This window comes from Platichthys flesus, chromosome 1 (genome assembly GCF_949316205.1).
Source record: "Platichthys flesus chromosome 1, fPlaFle2.1, whole genome shotgun sequence".
Taxonomy (NCBI): Eukaryota; Metazoa; Chordata; class Actinopteri; order Pleuronectiformes; family Pleuronectidae; genus Platichthys; species Platichthys flesus.
Genome location: NC_084945.1, coordinates 16,800,262 through 16,812,451, shown reverse-complemented (window position 1 = coordinate 16,812,451; position 12,190 = coordinate 16,800,262). Strand labels below are relative to the sequence as shown.

Sequence of the window (12,190 nt, the reverse complement as noted above, 5' to 3'; positions counted from 1 at the left end):
GCGATTTATATTCATTATCACGAGATTGAATGAAACACTAATGCCCAAAAGGACTTGACTGCATGGGTAGTGCCTTTACATATGAATCAAGGTTCCCACTTTCTTCTGACAGCAGGAAATCCCAGGAGTTTGGGACGAAAGTGGTGGATTTTTAATTTTATAACTCTGCTCTAATGGACTTAGAAATGGCCACAAGGTCCCTTCATATTCCTATAGACGTAAGTGAAACCCCTTAATGATGTTCCCATTTGGACTGAGTCTGGGAGATGGCCTCAGCCTCTTATGTGTTAAAGTGAATACAATTAGCTCAGATTCTCCCTATTTTCTCTGGAGGAGATGTTTGAACGTGAATGTCCAAGTGAGAGCGTCCAGACTTTCTGTGGACTTTCTCCACATGGCCACCTAGTATAATGTCCATAGAAAGCTGGTCTATCCCCCACCTCACACTCCGGAGACATCTGTGTTGTCGATTTGGCATGACCCAATGCATGTTTTTATACACTTATAATTCATCCGAAGTAGATTGCGGAAAAGAAGTGCTCTTCAAGCAACACTTTACTATCCCATAAATAAAATACAGCCTCTTATTCCTGTGTAGGTATCTGTGTTTCCTTCTCATTATACTTCATGCTGTAAAAATCTCTGAGATTAGGTTATAAACCTTCTGGCCAAGATGGCAGCATAAAAACAATGCTTCTACAACAAGTAGTACTGAGTACATTTTTCTCTTTGAATTGGGGTGTGGCGTCTCTTTAATAGAATGAAGTTTTCCTGATCTGGTTTCAGTCTGCTGAAAGTAATAATTAAGATTTACAAACTAGCTTGAGGCACACAAGCTATATTTAATATAGGTTCCATTTGTGCCATCTTATGAAACAGCTAATGAAACATCATTAATTAATCAATTGTGCCCTTACAGAACTGGTATGGCAGACTTTATTGATCAATAACCACTTAAAACCATACACTTTCTATGCCCATACCATGTAATTTTAATTCACCCCCTGTTGGTGAATTATAATGAGCCACAGAGACACATCCAATAAAACCCTTAGATAAAAAAAGCCCAAATCGTCACTTATTGAATTTCTGACTTCCACCTGTTACACTCACCAGCTGCTCTGTTACTGGTGAATAGAATAATACCTCTGAATCACAGTAACCACACATGGATCAAGTATAAGTATAAATGCTCACAAATATAAACGTAGTGAGGTATTTCAATAGGGTTGTGTTTGATTCGAGTGCTGTTAAGCTCAGATTCGAACAGAGTTTGCAAAGTGTCAAAAGCCAGGAGCGTTTAAAGTGATTTTGAGGCAAAAGGAACCTGGAGGGCCCCACATTGTACCACCCCCACCACAGGTACATCTCACACACACACACATTTAGACATTCTAGTCTTCAACCTAACCTTTACCATTATGAAGCTTTTGGGTGAAAACTGGTGACATGGGGCCTCAAGGAGTCTCCGACCACATTGTTGATGCAGTCTCCAATCAAGGAAATGAAGGCGGTTCTCAGACACAAACATATTAAAACGTCCTCCTTTCCCATACCCTGTTGCCACACCCATGTCTCCACCATGGGCTAAAGTCAACTCTCACCAGCAGCCGTTCAGCTGAGGACACATGTTGTTTGGTGTGTTACTGTTCAGTCTCTGAATCATCGTTTTCATGAAGTCACTTCTAAGACAAAGTGATAACCCTGTCATCATGCAGAGTCCACTATTCACAGCAACTGCATAGCTACAATTACTGCTCCACGTTTCTATGCCAACAACAATCATTACAGTTTAGTTGCCGTGCATTTTTTTCTAGATCACATGAGGTCACTGTGACCTTTGACCATTGAAATCAATTTAGTTAATATTTCGTTCCAAGTGACAACTGGTCAAAAATTTCGTAAAGTCTGACTTCTGATATCATGTTCAAGAAGCCAAATTCATGTTTTTGAGGTCACAGTGACTTCTCTTATCTTCTTCAAAAGGGAAAAGACCTTGGACTGACAACAGAGAAAAGCAAAATTTAGAGAACCAAAACAGTTTCATGTTTCATCATAATTAATTCTTAGTTCTGAAAACCTAACAAGAGTGGTTTGGATTAACCTTGACAATGATAAATCTAGAATTGATGTTTTAGTTTGTCTTACAACATATCTGGACGAGGTTCCCTGTCAACTGACTATAGGTACAATGTGCAACATATACATGCAGTCGGATGTAGTTTTTTGTAGTGTTTAACTTTGCATCCAAGTTATGGAGCAGTGTGAGTTCTTGCAGTCTTATGTCTTTGTTAGAGCAAGTTAGTGATAGACAAGATATGTCACTGCTTCCTCATCAGGCAATGAATAGTCAGTCCCCACAGTATCCCCACTCCTTTAACCACAGCGCCTCGGGAGGCAGCATTACACCACCTTGGTAGAACATTTGATTTCCCCTACCTTTTACCCTTCAAGAAAAAAATGACAGAATGAGCCCAGCTGAATGAGATCAGACTGCCGCAATCCACTCTTTGCTGTGCAAACACTTGTGAACACAGTCCAAATGCTGATTTCCCCAGAGAGGGAGGTTCACACAGAGCAAGAGGGAGGAGACATACAGAAAGAGTACAAATGTAATGAACAACAAGAAACAAAGTGGTAGTCGGGTGAGAATAAAAGACACAGAAAGAACAAGTAAATATATAACAGTAGGAAAGAGAGGTATCAGCAACAGCTGTCATTTCTGGACTAGCAAAGTGTTATCGTCGCTCTTGAATCAGTTTTCCTGGCTGAGAGCCGGGATCTTTGGCTGTCAAAACACGAAGAACTGGTTTGAGATTAAGCCCCGGCTCTGAACCAGCCCTCGAGCTGTCATGCTGGAAGAGAGGTAATTATGCCGGGGGGATGTCACATTTACAAATAGAAAAAGGCACAGGCACAGACCAGCCCATTATATCTGACCTGCTGGATCAGAAATGTAATTCTGTGAGGTGGAACTGTTATCCACTGGAAAGCTGAGCCCACTTGCCCCTAATTCATTTCCAGACACTCTTATGAATGTAAGTCTGGGCTTAACTCTAGCTAACCAGACTTAATATTTTAAGAATGACAGTGAATGAAGTAAGGGGGCTTGGCGCTGTGCTAAAGTTCGACCATTTCTTTATAGAAGGAATCCACTTGCTCCCTCACAATGCTGAAGAATTTTGCGGGTCCCTTTATTCTTCCAGGGGGCTCCATCAGGGCCAGTCTCAGCATCATTGTGATCAATCTCTCATCTTCAGCACAGAAGATCTGCATCATCACCACCAAAACTGCCATTCATATTTTTTCCTCAAAACCCTTTGCAAGTCAGTTATGAAAGCACTGTTTGCCATCACTATGATAGACGACAGGGTGTGGTTCTTTATAACCATGGCACAGAGAGCATCTCACAGCTGTAGGGCTGAAGGATTTGTCAATCAATACATAGAGATGACTGAGTGATGTCCTCAGTGCTGCAACCTTTGGCAACCCATTCTTTTTTCATTTTGTCTGAAGAAGTGGCTTTACTGGATATTTCCAAAGGCATAGGCTTGCTTAAGGTTTAATAGGTTTAGGATAGGAAGGATTGGAAGGATAGGTTGGATAGGATAGGATAGGGTAGGGTAGGATAAGGCTGGATATGGGTAGGATAGGTTAGGTTAGGATAGCTTAGGAAAGAATTGAATATGGGTAGGGTACACATATAAGACGTATCAACATGACACATGTGGAGTTAAATCACCTATTTAACACACATATTTTAATACCTTTTAATATTTTCAAAGTGTTTAGCCATAATTCCATCAACATTCACACCAGCAGCTTTTCTAAATGTGTGACTGCGACTAGCTGAAAACCCATTGCTTACTTGATAATTCCTATTTTCAGCTCTGAAATCAGTTCACATTTGTGAAACACCCATCCTGTGGGGAAAATCCAAGTACATTTCAAAAATATTGCTCCACTGACCACCTCTTTCCTGAGTGTCTGAGTTATGGGTGTGATCATTAGAGAAAGAATCGAGTTAGCTATAGGTACCGTGCTGATTCGGGATGGCCTCAAGCACAACTTCAAAAACATCCACAGAGGCCTACAGAGATCTTGTAGGAACCGGAAAATTGGCAGCAAGAAATAGAAATGACCCCACGTATAGAAATGACCGAGGCAGCTTCACAGGTAAGAGCCACAAAACTGATCAGATTTCAAGGAGAGCTGGGAATCCATGTCTGCAGATCTCATCACCTTTCTTTCATCACCTCACTCATTTGGTCTCATTTCTCTTCATTTCCGTCTTGATTTGGAGTCATGCAAAACCAATTCAATCACATCTCTCCCCTCCAATATTCCATTTACTATTTTTGCATTTTCACATACTCTCTCTCTCTCTCTCTCTCTCTCTCTCTCTCTCTCTCTCTCTCTCTCTCTCTCACGTTAACACAAGAATAGTTATTTTTGCAGCATTTCATCACAGAAAACCGAGTGTCCAACAGCTACTCTCCTTTTTCCTCTCCCTCTTCCTCGCCCCCCCGCGCAGTTGGCGCAGCTCCACGCGCACAGTCGCGTGCCTGTTTGTGCGTCTCCGTCACTCTTAGCAGCTTGTGCCATAATAAGAAAGTTCCACATTCCAGGAGAGAGAGAGAGAGTGTGCGCGTGTGTGTGACGACGGGAGGGAGAGCAGCGATGTCTTGATGGATTACTGGATGGACCTCGCTGTCCATGGCGCAGAAGAAGTCTGATATTTGGACATATGCTGCGGTGAATTGGACAACCTGATGATCGAACTGACCACTCAGCCGCGTGAATAGAGAGGTATGGCACAGTGGAGGGATGATATTGTCTTTGTGAGGTATTATCCCCTGGGTTCTCCAATGCATGGATTTATCACTTGTGCCACACTGTTGCGCTCACTGTACAGCCAGACCGCCCTGCTGTTGTGAGTGTGCCAAATGCATGGACTGTGTGCACGTTTGGTTATTAATTAATTTTGGTTTTAATAACAGTCACAAGTGTGGCATGCTTTATTTGATGTACTAGGGAAGCGTTTATTGACACTGCTACATGCAACTGTAAGATAAGGTTATCTGGAAACTGTGAAACTTGCCACAAGAGCGATATTATGCATGATTATTAACTTAAGTCTGCGGATGCTCAGAGAGCCGAATGCCTTAACACAGAAAATGAATAACTGACCTTAAATCTGAAAAACAGGCTTCAAAAAGGTTAAAATAAAACAGAATTAAAGCAACTCTTATATGAAACCCTGAAAGAAAATAGCCTATTTCACATAAAATGGAAGAATATGTGTCATAGAGGTAATGTTGTTTAATGTCCGCTTGTTGTTTTTATGTCCAATACACCAACCATACCAAGGCAATTTCTTGTATGTGTAAATATACTTGGCAATTAAAATAAATCTGATTCTGATTCTGAGTCTGGTTCTGATGTCTGTTGTATACTGTGTTTCTTTGAAAGGGGAAAATACACCCCACACCTTTATACATGTATAAGGCTCCTTAAGCAGCATACAGATCCACCAGTCAGTCTCATTACGCATGACACACAAAGTACATCCAGTAATAGAGAAAGTTTCTGTCAGCAGGTGAACATGGAGGAAAATATGGACGTCGACAGTCTTATTCAACACATTGAACGAGACACGGAGGCCACATCATTTCCCTTCTCAGTCACCGACGACTGGAGGGAGGACGGGAACGAGACCACTGGTCACCGACGACTGGAGGGAGGACGGGAACGAGACCACTGGGAATCAGTTCCAACAGCCAGACTGGCAGGTGAGAGGAACACAGATATCACATGGTGAAGTCTCAGGGTTGGATTTCCTCAAATGTTTAAAACGTTAAAAGCCTGTTGTCTATAATCCAGCTGTGACATAATGGGAAATGGTAAAATAAAACAAAACCAGTAATTTCAAATAAGCCACAATTTAGAACATAATGTTTTCTTGTTATCTTGTTGAGTTAATTTGACAGTTTATTATTTTGATATCTTGTTGCTCTTACTTGTCCTCCTCTCCTCTCCTCTCCTCTCCTCTCCTCTCCCCCTCTCTCAGGTGGCTCTGTGGGCTATAGCCTACACCCTAATCATCGTGGTGTCCATCACTGGAAATGTCACAGTCATCTGGATTATCCTCGCTCACCGACGCATGAGGACCGTGACCAACTACTTCATCGTCAACCTGGCCTTCTCCGACGTCTCCATGGCAACCTTCAACACCCTTTTTAACTTTGTCTATGCACTTCACAACGACTGGTACTTCGGTCTGGGCTACTGCAGATTTCAGAACTTTTTCCCCATCACTGCAATGTTTTCATCAATATACTCCATGGCTGCCATCGCGGTGGACAGGTAGGAAAGATTGTGCAAAAACCATAATAGCCTAAACTTTGAATTGTCTCAAATATAATTATATTACCATTTAGCTGATACTCTTACATCCAGAATGACATGGAAATGAGCCTGTCAGCCCCTATAGCTGTGACGAAGCAACCATTAGCCACTAATGGAATGACTAATCCTCGGCTCCTAGACCCCATTAAGCAGCTGCATTATACAAATGGTCAAAAAGGGCTGGATGACCAGCTACTCAATCAGTCAGCCCAGCAGTATGGAAAACAAGCTGTATTATCAGATACCTCTTTTAACTATAATACATTATCTGTACTGCACCATCTGCCAGGTCTTCTTGTGGCTCTGTCTGTGGATTTCAATTACAGAGTGCACTGTAAAAGTGGTCTCAATAATATGTGATCGATCTGACGTTTAATTAATAGTTAAACAGCAACTCCCTGTGAAGTGGCCAGTCATTCAGACACTCCAGCTTCACTTGAAGCATCATCAGCTGCAGGAACTGTCCCCCCAATACGGATGAAAACGCAGCATGAAGGAGATAGAGTATGGGTCAACAGGCAGCACAGATACAGATGTCATGAATGCTCAGTGGAGCTTGAAGTTTCAGTCTGTAACATGGGACTCAGTGGCCACTTCACACTCCAACGTGTACGATCTGATGCTACAAGTTACAGCAGATCAATAACATGCTCTTTATGATGCTTGTGTTCATTTAAGAGGCTGTTACTTCAGACAGCAGGTGTTTTACATTTTTTGGAACACACGCATTTACTTTTCAGTTCTGCACAACAGCAGTGATTATAGCCTCCCAAATGACCACAGAGCTGAACCTCATTTTTTTCGACACAAACTAAAGCTTTCAAACGAGAGAGGGATGTTGTATGAGGCTGCATTTCAATCCAAAAACCTACTCTACCTACACTGTGATGCAGTTTCCTCAGAGAACAAAGTTTCATTAGATGATAATACTATTCTATCATAAGTGTTCCTGACAGACGTTGGGGCTCACTGGGGCCCGGGGCAGGTGTAGTGATGAATGTGCCGCGACATGCAGGAATCAGACCAGGTGGGATATCTGGTCACAACGCGACAATTCATCCCCATTACTTTCCAGTTTGTGGAATCATCACTTTACGTGACTTTATTGATCTGATGCGGCAACTGATTCAATCACACAGTAAATATATAAACTGTGCAACATGATCCACATTCATTAAGAGACATGAGACCTAACCGCTGCTGCCGCCACAGCCACCCTGAAGGGGGAGTTTGTGTTCCCAGATGTGAGGCTGATGTGACAGGTGCCAATCGAAACACAGCAAGGTCAATGGAAGTAAGAGAGAAAAGGAGAAGTGACAGATAAGGTTGATGTAAAAGAAAGTGAAAGAGAGTGCTTATTTCACAAAAGGTTTTTCTGATTCATGATTTATTATTTCACTTGCACTAGTCTTATACGTTATTAATATTTTTTCATTCATCACATCAGCCAGTAACGAACCTGTAACAAATTGGAATTTCATCTTTAATGAAAATCGTTCTGTGCAAGATCACAGTATGATTGTCCATAGAATGAAAAATGAGATAATAGAGGAGCAGCATTTCAAATGTTTTCATGCTGTCAGTCCTGAATAATTCAGATGAGTGATTCATAGTCATAGTTTAATCATTTGTCTATAATGGTGATAATAACACTGAGCAATGATGCCAAGCAAGTATTGAATTACTTTGTATAAAATTAACGGTAAGTCACCATGGCCATCAGGATTATTGTTTTTTATCATCATTATTTTAGTTAACCATTTGATGTAAATGACCAATGAGTATTTTCTTAAGTTAATATCAGTTTCATGATTATTCAGTCCCTTCTGCTTGAAAGATAATTCACAAAATAATTTCTTGGAATCCATGAAAATCACCATGATGAATATGCAGGATGTGTTTTAAGTTTGATGATGAATATCTGCAGTTTCAAGTTGCTGTGTCTTTGAGTTGTTTATATTACAGAGATATGATAGAGGGAGGAATAAGATGTTGTGATTAAAACTTTGCTTAATGGCTTAGAGAGAGAGAGAGAGAGAGAGAGAGAGAGAGAGAGAGAGAGAGAGAGAGAGAGAATACATCTTTAGAATTTTTAATCAAATGCAGATTTATGCATGAATATGTCTCAGCTTGTTGTCCATTAGATTCTTCAAGGGCCTTGAAACAATTGACTTTGAATTGAAGAGAAGAAGACCTTTCATACATCGTTATTAGTTTGAATTACAGGATATTCATTTATCTTGATGTCATTGTAAAGCTTATTAGTTTGAACAAATTAACTTTTAAATTCACATTATGAAATATAACACAGAAATAACTTTAAATCGCCATGATTTTTAAGTTTGAGTCTTTTTACCCCTTGTGACACAGATTTCAAAGCAGGAGAGAGGTGCAAGAGACACACGTTACATCTATTCCCCTGATTTAGATCAGATATCTGAATGTGCGTCTGCAGACAAAGATGCAGAAACACCTACACAAATAAACCCTTCATTGCTTTCTCAGGTATATGGCCATCATCCACCCTCTGAAGCCCCGCCTCTCCTCCACCTCCACAAAGGTCGTGATCGCTGTGATTTGGATCGTGGCGGTTTCATTGGCCTTCCCTCAGTGCTACTACAGCGTGACCAGGTTTTATTACCCCAGGACCGTGTGCATGGTCAACTGGCCTGATGATTACGGAGGAAAACATCAACTGAGGTGAATAAACAAGATTGATTGAAAGAAACAGTGGCATTTACAACAAGGCTGATTTATGACGTGAAATAAAAAGCCGTCTATGCTCCACACATGCATCCATCATATATCTGCTTGTGAGTGAAGACACACACCATTTACTATCTATATTACATAATAAATTTAATTTAACTCAAATAGCATTTAAAACATAACATCTGCAGATCAGCGTACAGCAAGATTTTATAATTATAAACCTGTCAGCCTTCATATAGGACAGCTCAGTTATTACATTTGAATGGTGCCTGTCCTCTAGTGTGTCTCTTAAGCACATAATGACTGTTTGATTCTTCCTGTTACAGAGTAATTACACTTCTAAAAATAAGAAGTATTTGTATGCACTTATGTCTGCACCTGTAAATGTCAGTCCAAGTCAGTACATGGAGTGGGTGGTTATTTCAGCAGAAGACACTTATTAACCATTCACAAAATGTGGGCTCATAACCTCACAATGAAAACATGAAATAATGACTAATGAACCATTGTTGTTTTAAAGACTCAAGAATCAAAGTATGCAGGATTATAAAAAAAATCAAACGATGGAGTGCTCACAGACAGACATGAGCATCGACAAGCACCAATTGGAATCACTCAAGTACCAAACGATTCCGTTGGTGTGAATGTACAAAGTGCATATCATAATAAAGACATGACCCCTCCATAATCCACCCACAGAACAAGATTAGAAAAGGACAACAGCACAATAGTGAAGTGTTTCGTTTTGTGTCCCTGATGATCAGTGAGGACAGTCCAAAGTCTGAATCTAGTTTTTGTTTGTTTAAATCAGTTTATGACCATCTCTTGCTTTCTCTTTTTCTCTTTCTCTTTCTCTTTCTCTTTCTCTTTCTCTTTTTCTTTTTCTTTTTCTTTTTCTTTTTCTTTCTCTCTCTCTCTCTCTCTCTCTCTCTCTTTCTCTTTCTCTTTCCCCCTCTTTGTCTCTCTTTCTCCTTCACCCTCCGTAGTTACCAGTTTGCATTGATATTGCTGATCTACGTCCTCCCTCTGCTGGTGATGCTGGTGACCTACAGCTTGGTCGGCCAAACACTGTGGGGCGGACACATCCCAGGGGAGGCAACGGAGCATTACCACAGCCAGATGACAGCCAAGAGAAAGGTCAACACACACTTCCATTCGTTCTGCTGTTTGAAACAAGGACTCTGCCCTTTTAATGTGTCTCTTTGATAAAAGTGCTCAGACAAGCTGGAATAGATTCAGCTGAGCTGAACAAAACAAATAGCTGAAGAGGAAAAACACAGCAGTGACATATGTATCATTAATCTGTGATTCTCTATAGGTGGTGAAGATGATGGTTGTCGTGGTGGTGACCTTTGCCCTCTGCTGGCTGCCCTACCACACCTACTTCATACTGGGATCCTTCAACAGAGACATTTATAAACAACATTACATTCAGCAGGTCAGCAGCTGCCCCTCTGCCTTTTAGCCACACTGTATAATCTGTGTTGTCTTTTTACTGGGCTTCATGTTTCCTCTCCTCTGCAGGTGTACCTGGCCATATTCTGGCTGGCGATGAGTTCCACTATGTACAATCCTATAATTTACTGCTGTCTAAACCAAAGGTAAAACAAAATTAGAAAAATCCAAACCTCAAGTTCCATCATCCCCCAAAACAGGAAGCAGAAAAAATAACTCTGCCGTCTTTCTGCAGGTTCCGTGCTGGTTTCCGTCACGCCTTTGCTTGGTGTCCCTTCATCAAATTGTCGGAGGAGGACAAGATGGAGCTGCGGCACACACACACCTTCAGAGTGACCATGACACGCAGCAACCGCAACGACGCCTCGTACACACGAGCCTCCATCAAGACAAGCGCCCTCGACTCAGACATCAAAACTGAGCTGAACCCGGAGAGCGACGCTTCTGTGCGTCTTGACAAATGCACGTCGGCGAACAACACACACGGGGTGAAGAGTCTGGAGGACCCAAAATCAGCAGCCGACAAACTTATGGAGCACAACCAGTGAAGTCAGGATGAGGCAATTCTTAGTGGGAAGACAGCAGGGCTCTTCTGCAGAGCTGAACTCCACAAAGAGGCCACCGACAGCCAATCAGAGCGGTACAAACTGTGCCAACGTTCATCCACCTGGACAGGAAGGGATGTGTTGTCCACGTGACCTGGGAATAGGAACATGTTTTTATATAAACTACTCAATGTGAATTAGAAGCTGTTGCTGTTAATGCCAACATGGTCATATTAAACATGTGAAAACACATCTGCACACTGAATAAATGATCAGCTGATTCTGGCAGTGTTGGCATTTGCTGCTGAGTCTGTATATAAATCCCTCCATCTTTCATCTCTTTCTCTTACAGCTCCCATGCTCCATCTTCTAAATCCTTCCGTCACTGTTTGCTTTTCTTCTTCCCTCTCTTTTAAAGAAAAGCTGCTAACTATGATGTTCTATTGTAAGTGTAGTGTAGTTCTTCTTAAATGTCACCGTCACGTCAAGAAGTGTGTCTCGCTTATGTTGTGATTTCACTGGTTCAGACTTCTGTAATATTTCTCATGGTCAGTGAAGAGTCCTGATTAAATGTTAAGTGCTGCTACTGAATCTGTTGTGAAATGTAACATTGACATCTACTGAGAATATTCATGTGAAATATGCTGATGAAGTGCAAATGTAAATATATACAATTGGTGTGATGGTTGCACATTTACAGTCAGGTCATTATCTAAATAAAAGAACAATATAAAAAGAAAAAGAACCCAGCTTGTCAGTGTTTCAGCGCTAACATTTAAGATTGTAATAAAAATGTTTTGATTCCTTTTAACTTTTCAAAATAATATAATAATACTTTAAACATTCAAAATACACACAGTGACATTGTAAAAGTTCTTTATTCATCATGAAAAATACAATATTATGTGTGTAATAAATGTGAAGATGGTATTAACATTGCAAAGCTGTGAACACCCGAAAACTTTTCCGGTATCCAGGAGAGATCCCATTAGAGTTTTGTCATTTCGAACACGACTGTTCAAATTGAAACTGTGGTAATGGCCATTTAGTTAACGTCTGTTGCCCCCAGC

At 41.0% G+C, this 12,190-nt stretch overlaps 1 protein-coding gene across 1 annotated transcript; it reads left to right on the top strand.

Moving 5' to 3' along the window:
- Positions 1–2,602: 2,602 nt before the first annotated feature.
- Positions 2,603–11,867, top strand: tacr2 (tachykinin receptor 2). The gene is made up of 9 exons (XM_062386903.1): positions 2,603–2,866; positions 5,597–5,682; positions 5,723–5,792; positions 6,071–6,366; positions 8,914–9,108; positions 10,107–10,257; positions 10,439–10,558; positions 10,645–10,721; positions 10,811–11,867. The coding sequence occupies exons 2-9, from the start codon at positions 5,606–5,608 to the stop codon at positions 11,121–11,123; spliced, it is 1,299 nt and encodes a 432-aa protein (XP_062242887.1). The 5' UTR covers positions 2,603–2,866; positions 5,597–5,605; the 3' UTR covers positions 11,124–11,867.
- Positions 11,868–12,190: the final 323 nt, after the last annotated feature.